Below are 17,812 nucleotides of genomic sequence, written 5' to 3' on the forward strand. Positions count from 1 at the left end.
ATAAAGTGCTTCTAACAAACCGCTACGTATGTCACCGTACAGATAAAACACAAACCGGGGATGAAAAACACCAAATTGCATGTGATATATTTCCTTCCAAGGCATGCATCAGGCCATTTTTTTTAGTGTGTGTCTGGATGTTAGAGGTGTGTGTGTGTGTGAAGGGCAGATGGTGTCGCTCTAGGAGTCATCTCTCTACATTAGGGTGCACAGCAGGTGGTGGCACTGTGTGTGTGTGTGTGTGTGTGTGTGTCGTCATGTCCTACACAGCCGGCGAGGACCAGTTTACAAGGACATCTCTCCAGACCTTGCCTTTGGCCTGTGTCACTAACGCTCATGTCTACTTTTGCTATGTGTGTGTGTGTATGTGTGTGTATTAGACCAGCAGAAAGACAGGCTGTAAAGCGAGTTTGAAGAAGCGATGTCTTTTGGCGATGTGCGGCTGCAGGGCGATGAAAGGACGGATGGATGACAGAGCAGACGAAGCGAGGCGACAAAAGGGACACGAGTATGAAAAGAAGACGCAGAGAATGAGACTTAGAGGTCTCTAATGATTGTCTCATCTCCTTCGGCTTTCATTTGAAGTCGTCTTTGATTGACAGATTGAGGAGGGAAGTGTTTATTTTATTAGCTCGGGGTGTAAAAGTGGAAGGAGGACACTATAAAAACTTTTAATTAAGGGCAGCTTTGTTGTATTTGAGGAACATGTGTATGTCTGTCGTATTTGTCTGCTCTGACAGACCGCCTCCTCCCATTGGCTGATTTTCAGGAAGTGCCGGCCCTCAGCGAGCGAATCGGAAGCGTGCGGCGGCTTGCTATTTGACTGCCTGGAGGGCTTTCAGCTGAACAGATGGCTCCTTAGTGAATGAGAAATGACATTCATGCGAAATGTTACGGGAAACAGACACAGACCGACTGGATGGAGGCGGGGGGGGGGGAGAAAAATGTCTGTGATTCAGTTACAGGCAGATGTCAGTGTGTTGGGATCTTTTTCTACTTCACAGAACAACACAGAGAGAGGCTCTAAGTGGGAAACCATGTCAACGGCAAGCGCCATTTATCAGAATATCCTGACATGTTCCATCCACCATAACAGGAACAGAGGGTGATTGTACTAGTTTTAGTCAACAGCTGCCAAATTGGGGGGTCATGGTCCTCAAAGGATTTCCCTCAAACTATCTTCTCTTTCGTGGAAGTTCTAATATTGTCTTCCTTTTACCAATTATCTTGATGAAGGTGAATAAAGATCTTTATGGACAACAACGTTCTGGAGACTAAATGATTTCAAACATATCTTTTTGACATTTCTGTCCTTAGATTTCTTGTTGCTTATCAACCAACACGTATGCTCATACAGATGTATCTGTAATAAGATCATATCGGCCGCGCTGAGTTATCGGTGTAGCTCTAGATTTTATCCGTCAGATGTTGGTCTTTCTTCACCGGCCACGTGCCATCTGATTCTACTGTAATACATTGACTAATTTGACTACGGAATACATATTAATGATGATTAACACACTATCGTCTGTTTGTGCATGTACAAAGGAGGGCTCTAGGCTTTGTTCTCGTCATTAGTCATGTTCCATTAAGTGTTTGATTGTGCAAATACACTGAATAATGTGTAATAATGACTGATATGTAATATATTCTTTTGCTCTTGTTGGTTTGTTTGAGGTTAAATTAACATCACAGGCTTCATTCATTAGCATTCGTCTTTAATCTATCTCCCTGATGACTTAATCTGCGGCGCAGTGACTTCCTGTCTTTGTAGTGCGTGCTGAGGTGGTGTGTGTGTGTGTGTGTGTGTGTGTTTGATTGGGATGTAGTACGACTCGGAAACCAATCACTGGGTTCCGCTCTGTGAATTTTCTGCTCTTGCGCTGAACATATCTGACCTTTTTCATGAAGGCCAACAAAGGTCAGCGTTGTAGGACTTCAACAAGCCTGCTAAATCCTTCACGCACACACACACATAGAGGTAGCCGGTGTACACACAAACACACACACACACACACACACACACACATTGTCCTGTAGTGGATGATGGAGCAGGATGGAGGAGGACGCAGATAGCACACAAGAGCTGGAACACAATCCAAAAAGCTTTTGGGATTGGATTCACGTGATCGTTTTGAGATTAAAAAGACAAATATAGCTGAGATTACACATCATGTATTATGTAAAAGATGAATGCATTATTTATTATATATCATGATTATGCATTATTCAGTTTACTGTATCTCTCCTCAGCAGTGGAGCGGATTCTGAATCAATATTAATTTAAATATTAAAATAGAGGCAAATAGAAATCCTGAAGAATGTTTGGAGTTGGTATTCGTTGTGAATGTGAGAAAAATAAAGGCCGAGAGGGATTAAAGGAGTTAATCTGTAGCTCTGATTGTGTGAGAGGGCAGGGTGAAACAAGGGTTACTCTCATCCCTCATCCCTCCATCCCTCATCTCTTTATCTTTAAACCTCCTGCTGGGAATATGGTGTGTGATTCATCCCATCTTGTCATTTATTCTTACATTTACATGGCTACAGGAGGCGCTAATCATATTTATTTCAGTTTCCTGAGTGTATCTTTCAGACAGTAGTACCAACTTCTCTTGAATATTAAAAATCCCCCCCCTCTCTCTTTTGGTCCACAGACATCATTCTTGGTCCGGATAAATTCCAGGGCGTGGCCAACTTCAGCACCTTCCTACTGGACCCCCTAACCGGCATGTTGTTCCTGGGTGCCAGGGATGCCATACTGGCTGTGGACACCAGCAAACTGAACCAAAAACCACAAATGGTAGGAAGGGTGTGTGTGTGTTGAGTGAGTGATCGTTATATCTGTCACATTATATTATTAACAGTCAAGTCAATTTGATGTGTATAGCCCAAAATCACAAATCATAAATTTGCCTCAGGGGGCTTTACAATCTGTACAGGATATGACATCCTCTGACCTTTACAGTACGACCCTCTCATCACCAAAATACCCTTTTAACAGGGAAAAAATAAAAAATGGAAGAAACCTCAATGAGAGCAACAGAGGAGGGATCCCCCTTCCAGGATGGACAGACGTGCAACAGATGTTGTGTATACAGAGTAACAGGATCTTTGGGCTATGAGTGCTGTGATGAGTCTAAACACTGACTGACTGCTAATCAGCTGCTGATGAGCGAGCGACAATGACTTATCCAATTCTCTGTCTCTCTCTCTCTTTTCTTGTTCCAGATTGTTTGGGATGTGCCGGAGGAGAAGAGGAAGTCTTGCGTGGCGAAGGGAAAGACGGAGGTGAGAGCTGTGAGAGTGTGTTTTCCCCTCACACACCTTCTTTTAAAATTGATGCTCATATCCTGCAGGAACAGGTTGTTTGGTGAGACGGAGTATAAGGGTCACATTGGGGGGGGGGAAATCTGAGATTTCGAGAAAAAAAAAGTCATAATATTACGAGAAATTAAATCATAACTTTACGAGAATTTAAGTCATAACTTTACGAGAAAAAAATTAATTTCTTCCAGGTCCGTGTGGTTCTTTCTTTGGAATAAACTCAGTTTCTTGCACAATCTTTTCAAAGTCCTGATACTGATGATAATGTGGTGCTGATGTGCAAAAATATGAAGTATTTGGTTATTTGTGAAACCTGAAGTATAACCTCACAAGATGAGAAGAAGAAGAAGAAGAAGAAGATGAAGAAGAAAGGCACTTTATTAATCCCCGAGGGGAAATTCAATTTTTTCACTCTGTTATGTACAGGACACACACACATGCACAAACAGGACCTATACATGCGTTAATGAGAGAGATATCATGGCAGCACACCGGCGGCACGCTGCTCTATTTCCCCTCTAAAATAACACGTCAAATTACTACTTTATAATATTATGACTTTATTCTCATAATATTACAACTTTTTTCTCGTAAACTTGTGACTTTATTCACATAATATTACAACTTTTTTCTCGTAAACTTGTGACTTTATTCTCATAATATTACAACTTTTTTATCTTAAACTTATGACTTTATTCTCATAATATTACAACTTTTTTCTCGTAAACTTATGACTTTATTCTCATAATATTACAACTTTTTTCTCGTAAACTTGTGACTTTATTCACATAATATTACAACTTTTTTATCTTAAACTTGTGACTTTGTTCACATAATATTACAACTTTTTTATCTTAAACTTGTGACTTTGTTCACATAATATTACAACTTTTTTCTCGTAAACTTATGACTTTATTCTCATAATATTACAACTTTTTTCTCGTAAACTTGTGACTTTATTCACATAATATTACAACTTTTTTCTCGTAAACTTGTGACTTTATTCTCATAATATTACAACTTTTTTCTCGTAAACTTATGACTTTATTCACATAATATTACAACTTTTTTCTCGTAAACTTATGACTTTATTCTCATAATATTACAACTTTTTTCTCGTAAGCTTGTGACTTTATTCTCATAATATTACAACTTTTTTCTCGTAAACTTATGACTTTATTCTCATAATATTACAACTTTTTTCTCGTAAACTTGTGACTTTATTCACATAATATTACAACTTTTTTATCGTAAACTTATGACTTTATTCTCATAATATTACAATTTTTTTTATCTTAAACTTATGACTTTATTCTCATAATATTATGACTTTTTTCTCGTGAATTTATGACTTTATTCACAAAATCTCAGATTAATTGTTTTTCCTCAATGTGGCCCTAATACTCCGTCGTACTTTGGCCCAACGGTGCCAAGATGATATGTTTTGCGCCACTTACTGTAAATGTCGTGAAACTACACTGAGCCTCTGTAATATTCCAAACCTCACAGATCTCTTATTGAATCAGATTATAGTTCTTTGAATGTGAATCTTTGAGATTTACTCATTGCATATTAAATTATTTAAGCATGTTTTTACTAAAATTGTGGAAAGCTGGACCTAAATATATTTGATAAGGGACTGGAAGGATTCAGACTTGATAAAAAAATCCCAACCCTAGCATAGTAATATTCCCATTTTATTTTAAGCATCATTTATTGGATTCAAGTGGCCTCAGAGATTTGAAACGTGTGATTTCATGGGCCTATATTTTGTGCTCCAGCATGGACGTGTATTTGTGTGTGTGTGTGTCACAACCCCGCACTGTTAGGCGTCGGATGGGAAGTTCTGGGACTTAAGCCAAAACCTCATCAGGGGTGTGTGTGTGTGTGTGTGTGTGTGTGTGTGTGTGTGTGTGTGTGTGTGTGTGAGACAGAAAGAGAGTAAGAGTGGTGTATGTGAAGTCACAGATGCCCAGAAACTGATTAAATAGAGCATACTGTACACTCAAGCTGTACATGTCATTATGCTTCGACTACAATAGGACACCAAACCAAACTGCTTACAGTAAACTAACTGAACGCTGGAACTCTATTTGTTGAGTAATGTCTTACTGATTCATTGGTTTCTTAACAGTTTACCAGGCTGTTGTAGAGCTTCAGCATCATACTGTAGCCCTCCAATGACCCAATAATGCTCAAAAAATGCCTGGAAAATGCCTTTGGTCCACGAATTTAGGTCAAATCAAAAGATAAACAAAGCTGATGGAAGCACAGTGTATTAACAGAAGGGAAGCACAATTAGTTTTGACCCATTTTAGATAATTATCATCATAATTTTTCTGCTTTTCACTGTTTTTTTTTTTCCTGAGAAGACATTGATTACTAGATTACATGAGAAGGATAAAGAAGAAGAAGGAGAGAGGGATGGAAACAGGAAGGGGGAGAGTGGTAGATGGGAAGGAAGGACGAGGAGCCGAGAGAGAGAGAAATACTGTACAGTGCAGGAGACAAGAAATTAGATTAGAGAGACAAGACAATAGACTCAACAAGAAGCTTCCTTGAAGTTGACCCAGAGAGACATGGTGTGTGAATAATGCCTAAACTACAGACTCATACAGAGGGGGCACATCAGGGCAAGTTTGCAGGGTTACACAATGCTCATCTGCTACCAGCAGGCTTACTGAACACAGGAAAACATCATACGTGTCTTTTGTGAAACTAAACAGGTAGGTTAGCACTGCTCTACTGAGCTCAACAACAACTGTTGAGTCATCGGTGATCATTATTCGGTGTTGACTGGAGAGTTGTTTTCCTGTCAAAGATCACGCACAGGTTTTGTGTTGCCTTTCAACACATGATATGGTACATGAGGGTAATACTGTAGGCTCTGTTTTCACACTTAAAGGGATAGTACAGATTGTTTGAAGTTGGGTTGTATGAGGTACTTCTCCATAGTCGGTGTATTACCTACAGTATATTGTGCCCGGAACGCCCCCAGTTTGTAGCCTAGCAAATACTACTGCGGACGGGGCCGGCAGCAAAACGTATTTTAGCCACCTAAAAGAAAGGCCCACCTAAAAAAGATCAATATCAGTTTAAGTGTACGCTATATTTGCAATATTTTCACCGCTTTAACTTGCCATTAGACAGCCGTTTCCAACGGGGAACTGAAGTTGTTACATCCATCTATACTCTCTACAAAGCCACCAGACTCCTTTGAGAAAAACAGTAATTTTACCTCTCAGAACACGGGAGTTGCTGATGTAGTTGGTTGTTAGGTTGTTTGTATTATTGTGTGACTTTCCGAGCTAATCCTTTACAATACCAGAGACACGCAATAACACAAGCAAACTAACCGATCCGAACCGTGTTCTGCGATGTGAAATTACTGTTTTTCTCAAAGGAGTCTGGTGGCTTTGAAGAGAGCCTAGATGAATATGACGGCTTCAGTTCCCCGTCGGAAAGCGTACACCTAAACTGATATTGATTTTTTTTCTCTTCTTAATCTGGTGGAGTAACAACTCTTTTGGAGGTACAGAGAGCTTTTAACATAAGAAAACCGAATGAATTCTAATTCTAATCTCCAACACACTCACATAGAAAAGAATAAAATAGAACAGAACTGAACAGAAGACAGCCATTCGACTCACCCCGTGCCAGATTGTAAATGAATCTTATTAGTATGAATGAGGTTAATTTGGACCAGTGAAATAGCTAATCCCAAGCTGATCCCATTGTTACCAGGCTGAGCTCTCGTTCTCCCTCTCTGGCTCTCCGTCCGTCTCAGGGGACAGGTCGGTGGCGGCGGCGGTGGCGGCTTGGTGGTGGTGGGGGCTGATTTGGGCATCAGAGAGGATCAGGTTCCCAGGGGGCGAAGGTGACTCAGGCCTGGAGCTCATCCAAGATGGCACACACGCACAAGATCACTAGAAACGGCCTGCGTCACGGTTTCATGGTAACCGGTGGAGGAACAATGGGGGTGTTTTTCCATAACGGCTGCGGGCTGCATGGGTGCGTGTAAACAGAGGGGGGAGCTCAACAGACACATCATCTATGTTGTGTATTTATGAGACCTACAAAGGCATGACAATGAGTGGTCTTAAGTTTCAGTTTGCATGCCTGTGTTAGTGTGAGTTAGTATGGATGGTCTCTGCTGGTACCAGTGGGGGTCTCGAGTGTCTCTCCCATCAGTGGGGGTCTCCAATTTCCAATCAGAATCCTTGATACTCCAACCTTTCTCCTAAAGCTCAGTGTGGTTAATACGGGACCATTTCTGTTCATGGGCTAAAACAGACATAAGGATATATGAACACATATATAGTACATCGTAAAAAAATCTGTGTTTATCCTGATTTCATAAATCTGGATGTAAAAACTCTTTCAGCTTTATCTTTATCTCTGGGTGTCTGTCTCCCCCTGCAGGTCGACTGCAACAACTACATCCGTCTGCTGGAGTTTCTGGGCGACGGACGCATCTACGTGTGTGGCACCTACGCCTTCGACCCCCAGTGTGCCTTCCTGGTTAGTTAGTGTGTTTGTGTGTGTGTGTGTGTGTGAAGCCTTCCTCCTGTTAGTCCGCATCTGCATGTGTGAATTTACATTTGAGTGAGACGTTAAAGGGCAGATCTATGCCCGAGGATCTGTCACACACCGCTGCACAAACACACAGCTGCAGCGCACGGTAACTCCAAACTGCTGTGTGTGTTTGCCTGCACACGTATGTCTGTGTCTACAGTAGGAGCATTAAGAGCTGCAAATGAATCTCTGCGACGTGTTCCCACATCCGTTCACACCCGAGTCCTTCACCAGAGGGACAGGCAGGAGGGAACACACACACTGTCATCCTATCACTGCAATGAAGTTATTCACATTCAAACTAGGGCTGTCAATCAATTCAAATATTTAACCACATGATTGTCCATGATTAATCACAAATTAATCGCACTTTTCTTTCTGTTCTAAATGTACCTTAAAGGGAGATCTGTCAAGTATTTAATACTCTTATCAACATGGGAGTGGACAAATATGCTGCTTTATGTAAATGTATGTATATATTTATTACTGGAAATCAATTAACAACACAAAATAATGACAGATAATGTCCAGAAACCCTCACATTTAGCATAAAACTGTAAAGGGGAGACTCGTGGGTACCCATAGAACCCATTTTCATTCACATATCCTGAGGTCAGAGGTCAAGGGACCCCTTTGAAAATGGCCATGCTAGTTTGGAGCGTTATTTAACCCCATTCCCGACAAGCTAGTATGACATCATATTTCATATGATACCTGTAGCTTCACTCTAGCTTTAAACCTGAGCCTGCTACGATCTCAAAACTGCAAGTTGCGTTTAAGAAATTCGTGGCGTTAAAATGAATTTGCGTTAACGCGTTATCGCGTTAACTTTGACAGCCCTCGTTTAAACCTATTTTTTTTCAAACAGTATTTATTAGAAGAAAATGTATGGTGCCAGTCAACCAACAAAAACTTTTAGATGATTTTCTAGAAGGTACTTTGAGCACTAAAGTCACTAACGCTTTCAGCATAGCAGAGCCTCATTAGGGTTAATTAGAGTGACATTTTAAGCAGACAACCCGTAGAGATCAAAACTGTTATTCATTCAGAGGATCATAAAACACAAGATAGCTGTGAAAAAAAAAGAATTATTTCCATAATTACCTTTATTCATTTGGCAATTCAGTTAGTTCTAACTTCTCCTTTCCTGTCTCCCTGCAGGAGCTCTCCTCCTTCACCCTGGAGAAAGCCGAGGACGGAGGGGTCAAGATGGAGACGGGGAAGGGCAAGTGTCCCTTTGAGCCCAGCCAGCACTACACAGCTGTTATGGCAGGTGGGACAGTACTGCTTTATGTTTGTTTGTTGTCTGGTTGATCAGAATATCAGCTTAATCTTAGGGTGCCTAGGCGCCCAGTTAGTACGGTTCATTTGGGCTGGTGTTGAAAGCTGTCAATTGAACCCTGGTGTGGACCAAACAACCGAACCAGAGACCACCTGAAAACCTTCTGCTTCCACTCTGGTGCGATTCGTTTGTGGTGTGAAAGCAAAGGATTTTATGATGGCAGATATGTGATTTCAAAAGCGAAACTACTAATAAATCCATATGCTGATGGTGAAATCTGCTCAGGAAGTGATCTGTATTTAAGGCCATGTATAGAAACACGTCAGCGCGTGTATTTTCCCTGATTAACAGCTCAAAAGCTGTTAAAACTGCTGTGCTTGTATCCAACTCTGTGTACTTTGTCAGTTCATTAACTCCATTCAAAAGTCCGTGACAGCGATACAACAGTACGCCGATCATACGCGTGTCCGTGCGCTCCAAGACATTCGGACTATGCGTTCGCACCAGTCATCTGGGATTTAAGTGCTGCATCCTGTCACACAGGAATTGGATTTCCTGTCGTGATGACTCAGGGTGACAATCGCCAAAAATCAGTCCAATGAACGAGTTCCCTGTAAGTCTGTATAACTTCCTGTTGACTCCTCTGGTTTCGTTTGTGAATGGGAACCGGACCAGAACTATAATGCAGCAATGCATCACGTTTCTCCCCCTTCGGTCCGGACCAAATGAACCCAACTACAGGTGTGAAAGCACCCCTAAGGTACTGACTCATTTCTTTCTCTCTCTTTTGTCTAGGTGGGACCCTGTACACAGCCGCCACCAGCAACTTCCTGGGAACGCTTTTCGACATCTCCCGGGCGACGGGCGCCGAGCAGGAGCGCATCCGAACTGAGCGATCCATCAACTGGCTGAGTGGTGAGGCACACACTAAAACCCCCGTATGCATGTTGACATGTACAGACACAAAATAACCAGGGTCATACTTTCCCACAGGAATAAGTCAAACTGTGTGTGTGTGTTTGTCAGACCCAGAGTTTGTGAGCTCCGCCTTCATAGAGCAGTCTGCAGACAGCAACCCGACAGGAGACGACGACAAAATCTACTTCTTCTTCACCGAGGTGGCCAAAGAGTACGACCTCTACACCAAAGTCAAAGTGCCCAGGGTGGCACGAGTCTGCAAGGTACCCCGACGTCTTCATTGACTGATTGACTGACTGACTGATTGATCGCCTCGTGTGAATTCACTGTTGTGGCTCTTGTCCTGTTCAGTCTGACGTGGGAGGGATGAAGACTCTGCAGCGTCGTTGGACCACCTTCCTCAAGGCCCAGCTGGTGTGTGAGGACAAGCCCAGCGGTCAGCGCTACAACATCCTGACTGATGTTTTCACCACGCAACACACGCCGGGCGACCCCAGCAGCACACACTTCTACGGGCTGTTCACCTCCCAGTGGTAAGTAATATATTCTTATTTTTACTGTTGTTGTAGTCATTGAAAAATAACTGTTGGGTATAAAAGGAGAGAAGGAGGGATTGATAATGGAGGCAGAGGGATTAGAGCGAGAGGGAGAGCAATATTTTGCCTGCTTCTTGTCTGAGCGCAGTGACTTTCTGGAGTCTCTGCTGGTTGCCTCAGAACATCACCGCTTCATGTTTACCGCGCAGCGTGAGAGTGGTAGCGATCTTCTCATCTAGTTTTCCTCCAAAAAGTTAATGAATGTATTTCACAAAATGTCAAACTATTCCTTCAACATTGAATCAGAAACTCTTAACACGACTTTTTCCTATTGTTCCCTCCAAAAGTAACAACGGCATTGGCATGCGAAATACACACCTGCGAATATTATACGTCTCGGGCTTTTATTGTGAAAGATAAGAATGAAAGGAGTGGATCTGGTCTGCGCTGCCTTAGTCGAGGTTGAAAGGAGTAATAAAGTTTGCCGTCCTGGTTCGGGCTACGGAGCCTCCGTGTGGTTCTTTTATAAATATAGGCGCAACTCAACCCAGTTCTGCACAACGTGACTGGTTGATGCTTTTATTTGCGGTGCGAAAGCTCAGAAAATTGACCTCTGACGCTTTTTCGCTGTGTAATACTCGTCTTATGTGAGAAAGTATTCATGACAAAAAGAACAGTTTGAAAAAATATGTTACTGAAAACTCCCCCCCCCGGGTGTGTAACAGCCTTTAATGTTAACCATTCTTTTTCTTCTTGTCAGGGAGCGTGAGGAGTTGTCAGCAGTGTGTGTTTTCAGTCTGTTTGACATCAGCAAAGTGCTGGACGGTCCCTTTAAAGAGCTGAAGAAGACCTGCGAGAACTGGATCAACCCTGAACCCGTCCCCACACCGAGGCCTGGCCAGGTACTAAACTGTAAAACCCACATCACAGCTATAACTGTACCATCACCACCCCTACTCTACACAATGTCTTTCATTACATTCTCCTTGATCAGTGTTTTTTAAAAACAATCAATTTCACGGCAGAACAGCAAACAAATCGTCTCTTTATACGTCCATGGTAACAGTGGTGTTCACTCAGACAGACAGTCTGTAGGTTTACAGAATGGACAGATATTTGACAGGGTCAAAAAGAAAAACAGACGATGCTTCTGAGACGAAGAAGACAACGTGCTCATCTGATGGTAATCAAAAGAAAATATGTCGAAGTAGGGCTGCACCGAGTAGTCCGCAGCGTCATTCATAATGTTGACAAATGTCTCTCTAACACACACAGAGGTGTGAGCCGTCCGTCTCTGTAACTGCCTCAGTCCTCAGTCCAACAGTCAAAATTATTGGAAAAAGTGAGATTGTATTCATTTCTAAAATTCACACCATGATTTCTAACTAAATATTCTGCTTCGGTCCATATTTTTCGTCCTTGAGCCTCTCAAAAACAACAGATTCACTGCGGTTAATAACTATTTTATCACCCGCACACACCTGTAAACACTGCGGTCGAGCAGCAATACAACAGCACCATAAATTGCATTTATATAAATATAAATAATAATAGGAGAGAGGAGATGAGGAGAGACCGGTGTGTATTTTATGTCTGAAAACAGCTGACAGTATGAGACCCAACAAGTTGAGAAGACATTTAGAAGTAAATAAAGAGGTTTGATTATGTTTATATATAAAAGAAAAATATTTCTTCCTCCAAAGAGGGGGATGACAGAAAACGTTTGAGAGATTAATATGAATGATTCGTTTCTCCCCCCCACCCACCATCTTTTAGTGTTTGAACAACGCGTTGAAGGCCGAGGGGTTCGAGTCCTCCCTGAAACTTCCTGACAAGGTGTTGACGTTTGTGAGGGACCACCCCCTGATGGAGAACAGTGTTACTGCAGCGCCGTTACTGGTCCGCAAGGGGATCAGATACACCAAGCTGGCTGTGACGCAGACGGGCAGTGGAGAGGAGCGGAGGGGAGCAGTGCTGCACCTTGGAACAGGTGAGGAGATAAGAGGGGTAAAGATAAGGAGAGGATATATAAAGCACAGAAAATGTAAAGAGATAAACTGGCTGTCGAAACTAGAGTTAATGCAGGTGACAGTTGAACTGAGATAGAAAAACAAACCTTTATTTAAAATGTGAAAGAAAATAATGGACAATTTTATGTCCAATTATGTAAATACGTTTGGATTTTGATGAAATAAACTAAATTAAATGTTGTAAAACAAAAATAAATCCTCCATGTGTATTTGTGTGTGTTGCAGACCGCGGGGAGCTCCACCGGGTAGCGGTGGTGGGCCAGAACGCCACCTTACTGCAGGAGATTCCTCTGTTCCCCTCACAGGAGCCTGTCAACAATATATTACTGCACCAGGTATTTGCACTGCACAACCACACACACACACACACACACACACACACACACACACATGCATATATTAATCTGCAGTGCCCAGAAATATCTGTTGTATTGCTCAGTGATTCTCTAACGGGTTCCCTGTGTTTCCAGGGCCGGGCTCTGGTGGGCAGCCCTCTGTCTCTGGCTCGTGTCCAGGCTGAAGGCTGCGCTCTGTATCCCAGCTGTGAGGTGTGTGCCAGAGCCAGAGGACTGGGCTGTGTGTGGAGCACAGAGGAGGGAGCCTGCAGGCCCACAACTGCAGAGTGAGTACTACGGGAATATAACAGAAGAGCTGGAAACCTTCCAACAATGAAACAGAAAGGCAGAGAGTATTTTCTATCCCAGTACTGGGTTAGAAAATGGTTTAATTATGTGTAAAAAATGGATCTATTTCTCTTTATTGTCTGTTCATTTATCACTTTGTGTGTTTTGTTTGAGGTATGAGGTATTTATCCATAGTCTGTGTATCACCTACAGTAGATGACGGTTGGCACGCCCCCAGCTTGAAGAAGTGGACAGCAATGTACTGCTGTGGACGGGGCCGGCAGCAAAACATATTTTAGCCACCTAAAAGAAAGGCTCACCTAAAAAAAATCTGTTTAATTGTACACTATATTTAGAATATTTTCGCCGGTTTACCTTGCCGTGAGACAGCTATTCAGTCTGTGTTTCCAACAGGGAACTGATGCTGTTATCGATGCTTTGGCCAAAGCAACCAGACTCCATTGAAAATAAAACAGTAATTTAATCTCGCAAAACACGGAAGTTGCTGATCTACCGTTTCCTCGATCGGTTAGTTTGATTGTGTTATTGTGTGACTTTGTTTAGTTTGAATTCACCAAAGTCACACAAATAACACAAACAAACTAGAATGGCACTTGGAGAGCGCAGACCTCCGCCAAGCTGCCCGAGTACGATCCACGTGTATTTCATCCAGTTCATCCACGTGTATTTTTGTTTATGTTGAGATCAGCTGTACGTAGCGTAGCATTGTAAAACACTTCATTCAAACTAGACAGAAACAAAGTAAAACTCACATAAACCGTTGTCGTTACTCTTTCCAAAAATCACCAAGTGCGCTTTGGTCGAACTCGACTGTAATTACACCCAGTTTAATGTGAAAAAACGCAGAATCTACAGGTGTCCCCCCTTCCGTCCACACCTTGCTCTCTTTCCGTCCATCTCTCTGCAGGCAGAAGGAAAGAGGCAGGGTGACACGCCATGAACGCGTCATCAGTAACACTGTGCATGTCTTAAAGCCTATGGTGTTAATGCACAAAAAAAATCCAGAAGCCAGACCATGATCCGGATCGCCACCATAATCGAATGGATTATTCATGTGCCACCCCCCACCCCTCAAAAAAAACCCCAAAAAAAACAACAAACCAACGCCGGTGAAAACATAACCTCCTTCTTAGGCCTTCGGCCTTGGCGGAGGTAGCTAACCGATTGAGGCAGCAGTAGACCAACAACCCCTGTGTTTGCAATATAAATTTACTGTTTTTTTCAATGGAGTCTGGTGGCTTTGGCGAGAGCATGGATGGATACAACAGCTTCGGTTCCCCGTTGGAAACAGCTGTCTGATGGCAAGGTAAAGCAGTGAAAATATTCTAAATATTGCATACAATTAAACAGATATTGTTTTTTTTTAGGTGAGCCTTTCTTTTAGGTGTCTAAAATACATTTGCTGCCGGCCCCGTCCACAGCAGTACATTGCGTTACTCCTGAGTGGTAACTCCCGTCTGCTGGGGGGCATGCCGACCGCCATCTACTGTAGATAATACACTGACTATGGATAAGTACAACCCCACTTCAAAACACCCGAACTATCCCTCAAAAGTCTTAAAATGATTCAGTGTAACCAACAGCAAAAAAAAAAAGAGAAATATAAAACCAATAGCCGCATAAAAGCAGGAGAACCTTTGCAATCTCTGCGTATCTGTTGATGGACTAATCCATTTGAAGAGATATTTAGAAAAGCAGGTGCCAAGTAAAGTATTTTTGCTGCAAAAATGTGACTCCTTTATGTGTGTGTGTGTCCAGGCCTGGTCCAGGTGATATGGTAGACAACGCCTTGAGATTGTGTGATATAGAGGAAGGTAAGTGTATCTCATGTTTATACTTTAACCCCTTAACAGTATTAATGCAGTATCAATGTGTTATATTCGCCTATTCTAAAATGTTGTGTTTGAATATTTCTGCATACTGGGGTCCCTTAACAGTCTTGAATTACATGAATCACTGTAAAGCTGAGACTCTTGTGGATCCAATGAGCCCAACTGTATTCATGTGTGATGATTTTAGTCCCCATAGGAGCCTTTTCATTGTAGTGAGACCATTTTTTTAAACTTGACCTCACTATATAAAATGACCTGTGGTGACCACTAGGATAATCACAGCCTCATGAAACTTTACAACCACAAACTACAGACCTAGAGCATTCAGAGGATGGATGGCTTGGCCTAGCCAGATTGACATAAAGGGGTTTCTGAGCAGTTTACACAACAGAAGTGCTCGCCATCCAATCGCCGAAAAATGCAATTCATGCAGAAATCTTAAAATGTCAAAAGTTTTTTTTGATACCATAATCACAGCATGGCTTTTTCTGTGGTGTTCCTCAAGGTCTTGGTGTCTTAATGTGGTATTTTCGAGGGATTATTGATCATTTTTTATCAATTCATGAGTGGTAAAAAATTTATAAATATAGCACCAAATCTTTGTAACAAATGGTATCAACAATTTAATTTCATTCACTCATTCATTTATGTTATTCCTGAGTTATGACGAGAACAACTTGACACACAGTGCTGAGCTGCACCTCATATTAATCTTCAGGTTCCCAGCTTTCAGATGATGTACACCACTTCTATGTGACATCTAGTGTTGACTTTTTATCGACCCCTGAACATCCCCTGTCCCCCACCGCTACCCCTCTAATAAAAGGGGTTGGAATGGTGTGGGGTAAAGACTGAGCAAACGTCATCATCGATTTTAAACCTGTGTAATATAAATATATTCTCTATATGTCTGTTTCTCTGTCATTCAACTCTCTTCTGTCTCCCTGCTTGTTTTGTCCTCCAGGGCGTTGCACCCCGTCCATGAGGGAGCTCCGTGTCTCTGTGGGTCTGCGCCTCCTGTTGCCATGTGTCCAGCTGTCTCCCAGGCCCTGTAGCTGGGAGCATCCTCCCCACAGACACACCCGGCAGCACCACTCTGACCTGGAGGTCACTGTCACAAAGGACAGCCTCGGGAAATACATCTGCACATGCCAGGTACACAGGCAAAACCTAGCTTAACACATTTACCCCTATTCTATCTTTTCCTGCTATTAAACACTTGGAAACTCCTACTAACATATTTATTAGCACATTTTCCCACAATTTTATTATTCTGCTTGATTTATAAAAATATGTGTTGTTATTGTAAACTGTGAGATGCAGGTGGAATTTAAAAGGTGAATTCAAACAGATCAAACAACTCTTCTTCTCTGTCATGTCTCTCTTCTCCAGGAGGCAGGACCAGGTAGCAGAGACCCCACCCCCTGCCGTAGAGCAGCCTATCAGCTGACACTAGAACACCCCACTACGGGACCGGTGGCGACAGCAGGAGGCCGTCACGTCCTGGCCATCTACATCCTTTTCTTCTTCTTGGGTTTAGCGTTTGGTGTATTTCTCCTCTACTTCGTGAGCCGCCGGCGCAGCATAGCCCGCCAGGGTCACCACCTTCCGGATAATTCGCTGTCGTCAGAGAAGGGGCGGGACTTGCTGGGCTCCTCGGCCACGCCGCAGTCCCCCAGCAGTGCCAGCCTGCTGTCAGAAGGGTTCAGATTGACGGAAAAGCGCAACGGTACGGCGACCACGAACACGACCACGACGCTCCTCAGCAACCAGGGGAATGGTGGTCACCACGGCAACAGCTACAGCGGCACCCTGATCCACAGCAACCCCAGCAATGGTCATGGGAATGCCCTGTATACCAACTGCAACACAAGTAGCAGCGGGCTGAAGTTCGCCTCTGAAATTTTAGCTGCAGACTTGCTGGACGGAAGGACGGGGGAGAGGGAGAGGGGTCGGCCGGAGGGGGTAGAGAGGGAGTCGGGGGAGAGGGACGAGGTGGATGAGGGGCTGGGGGACGGGTTAGGGGACGGAATAAAAGGACTAGAGGACGAGTTGGCCAGCTTTCCCATGTTTAAATCACCAGCACCACTGGCTCAGTGTGAAGAAAGTTCCATATGAAAAGGTGATCTAAATGATGATCGCACCATTTTGCATCCCCCAAACACACTGAATACCAGGAGGAGTGCAAAAGTGGCTACTGCCAAATGCCTTTGATTGGGAGCTGTGGCATGAAGAGAGACTACAGAGATATATGAGAAATATATAAGTTGATGTCTAAGCATGTGAGAGAGAAAACATGTGACAGTGTTAATGAGAGCCACAGCTAAATAAATGTGTCAGATGTAATATAAAATGTAAATATAACTTTGGACTGTGGACACGGAGCTGAGTGTGATGTCGCGCAATTTAAATGTTTAAAAAAAAAAATCAAAGATGAAATGTTTACATGTGTAGACATTGAAAAGCCATATTGTCTTTCTCCTTAACTTCTGTTGTTGTTTGCTCTCTCATTCTCTTCTCCTGATGGCACTGCAAAAGAAAAGTGCACTTTGAATCTCTCTCTCTCTTTCTCTCTCTATTTCTGTTCCTCTCTCTGACACTCAAATCCCAGACCTTGACAGGTCCAAAGGCACCAAAGGACTGCTGAGCCATAGACTGCCCAGTCAGACTG

General features: G+C 42.8%; 1 protein-coding gene across 3 annotated transcripts in view; it reads left to right on the forward strand.

Moving 5' to 3' along the window:
- Positions 1 to 17,812, forward strand: part of sema4f (sema domain, immunoglobulin domain (Ig), transmembrane domain (TM) and short cytoplasmic domain, (semaphorin) 4F) — a 128,354-nt gene that overhangs the window by 110,129 nt on the left and 413 nt on the right. For all 3 annotated transcript variants that reach the window (XM_037758606.1, XM_037758607.1, XM_037758605.1), the window contains 14 exons: positions 2,655 to 2,800; positions 3,229 to 3,288; positions 7,747 to 7,845; positions 9,061 to 9,172; positions 9,977 to 10,096; positions 10,208 to 10,362; positions 10,451 to 10,632; positions 11,396 to 11,537; positions 12,412 to 12,625; positions 12,891 to 13,000; positions 13,136 to 13,287; positions 15,068 to 15,123; positions 16,106 to 16,296; positions 16,534 to 17,812. The exon at positions 16,534 to 17,812 is cut by the window's right edge and continues 413 nt beyond it. In XM_037758606.1, coding sequence (XP_037614534.1) covers positions 2,729 to 2,800; positions 3,229 to 3,288; positions 7,747 to 7,845; positions 9,061 to 9,172; positions 9,977 to 10,096; positions 10,208 to 10,362; positions 10,451 to 10,632; positions 11,396 to 11,537; positions 12,412 to 12,625; positions 12,891 to 13,000; positions 13,136 to 13,287; positions 15,068 to 15,123; positions 16,106 to 16,296; positions 16,534 to 17,259 — 2,391 coding nt within the window. In that variant the 5' untranslated portion in view covers positions 2,655 to 2,728 and the 3' untranslated portion in view covers positions 17,260 to 17,812. The remainder of the gene's footprint in view (positions 1 to 2,654; positions 2,801 to 3,228; positions 3,289 to 7,746; positions 7,846 to 9,060; positions 9,173 to 9,976; positions 10,097 to 10,207; positions 10,363 to 10,450; positions 10,633 to 11,395; positions 11,538 to 12,411; positions 12,626 to 12,890; positions 13,001 to 13,135; positions 13,288 to 15,067; positions 15,124 to 16,105; positions 16,297 to 16,533) is intronic.

This window comes from Sebastes umbrosus, chromosome 22, assembly GCF_015220745.1.
Source record: "Sebastes umbrosus isolate fSebUmb1 chromosome 22, fSebUmb1.pri, whole genome shotgun sequence".
In the NCBI taxonomy this organism is placed as follows: domain Eukaryota; kingdom Metazoa; phylum Chordata; class Actinopteri; order Perciformes; family Sebastidae; genus Sebastes; species Sebastes umbrosus.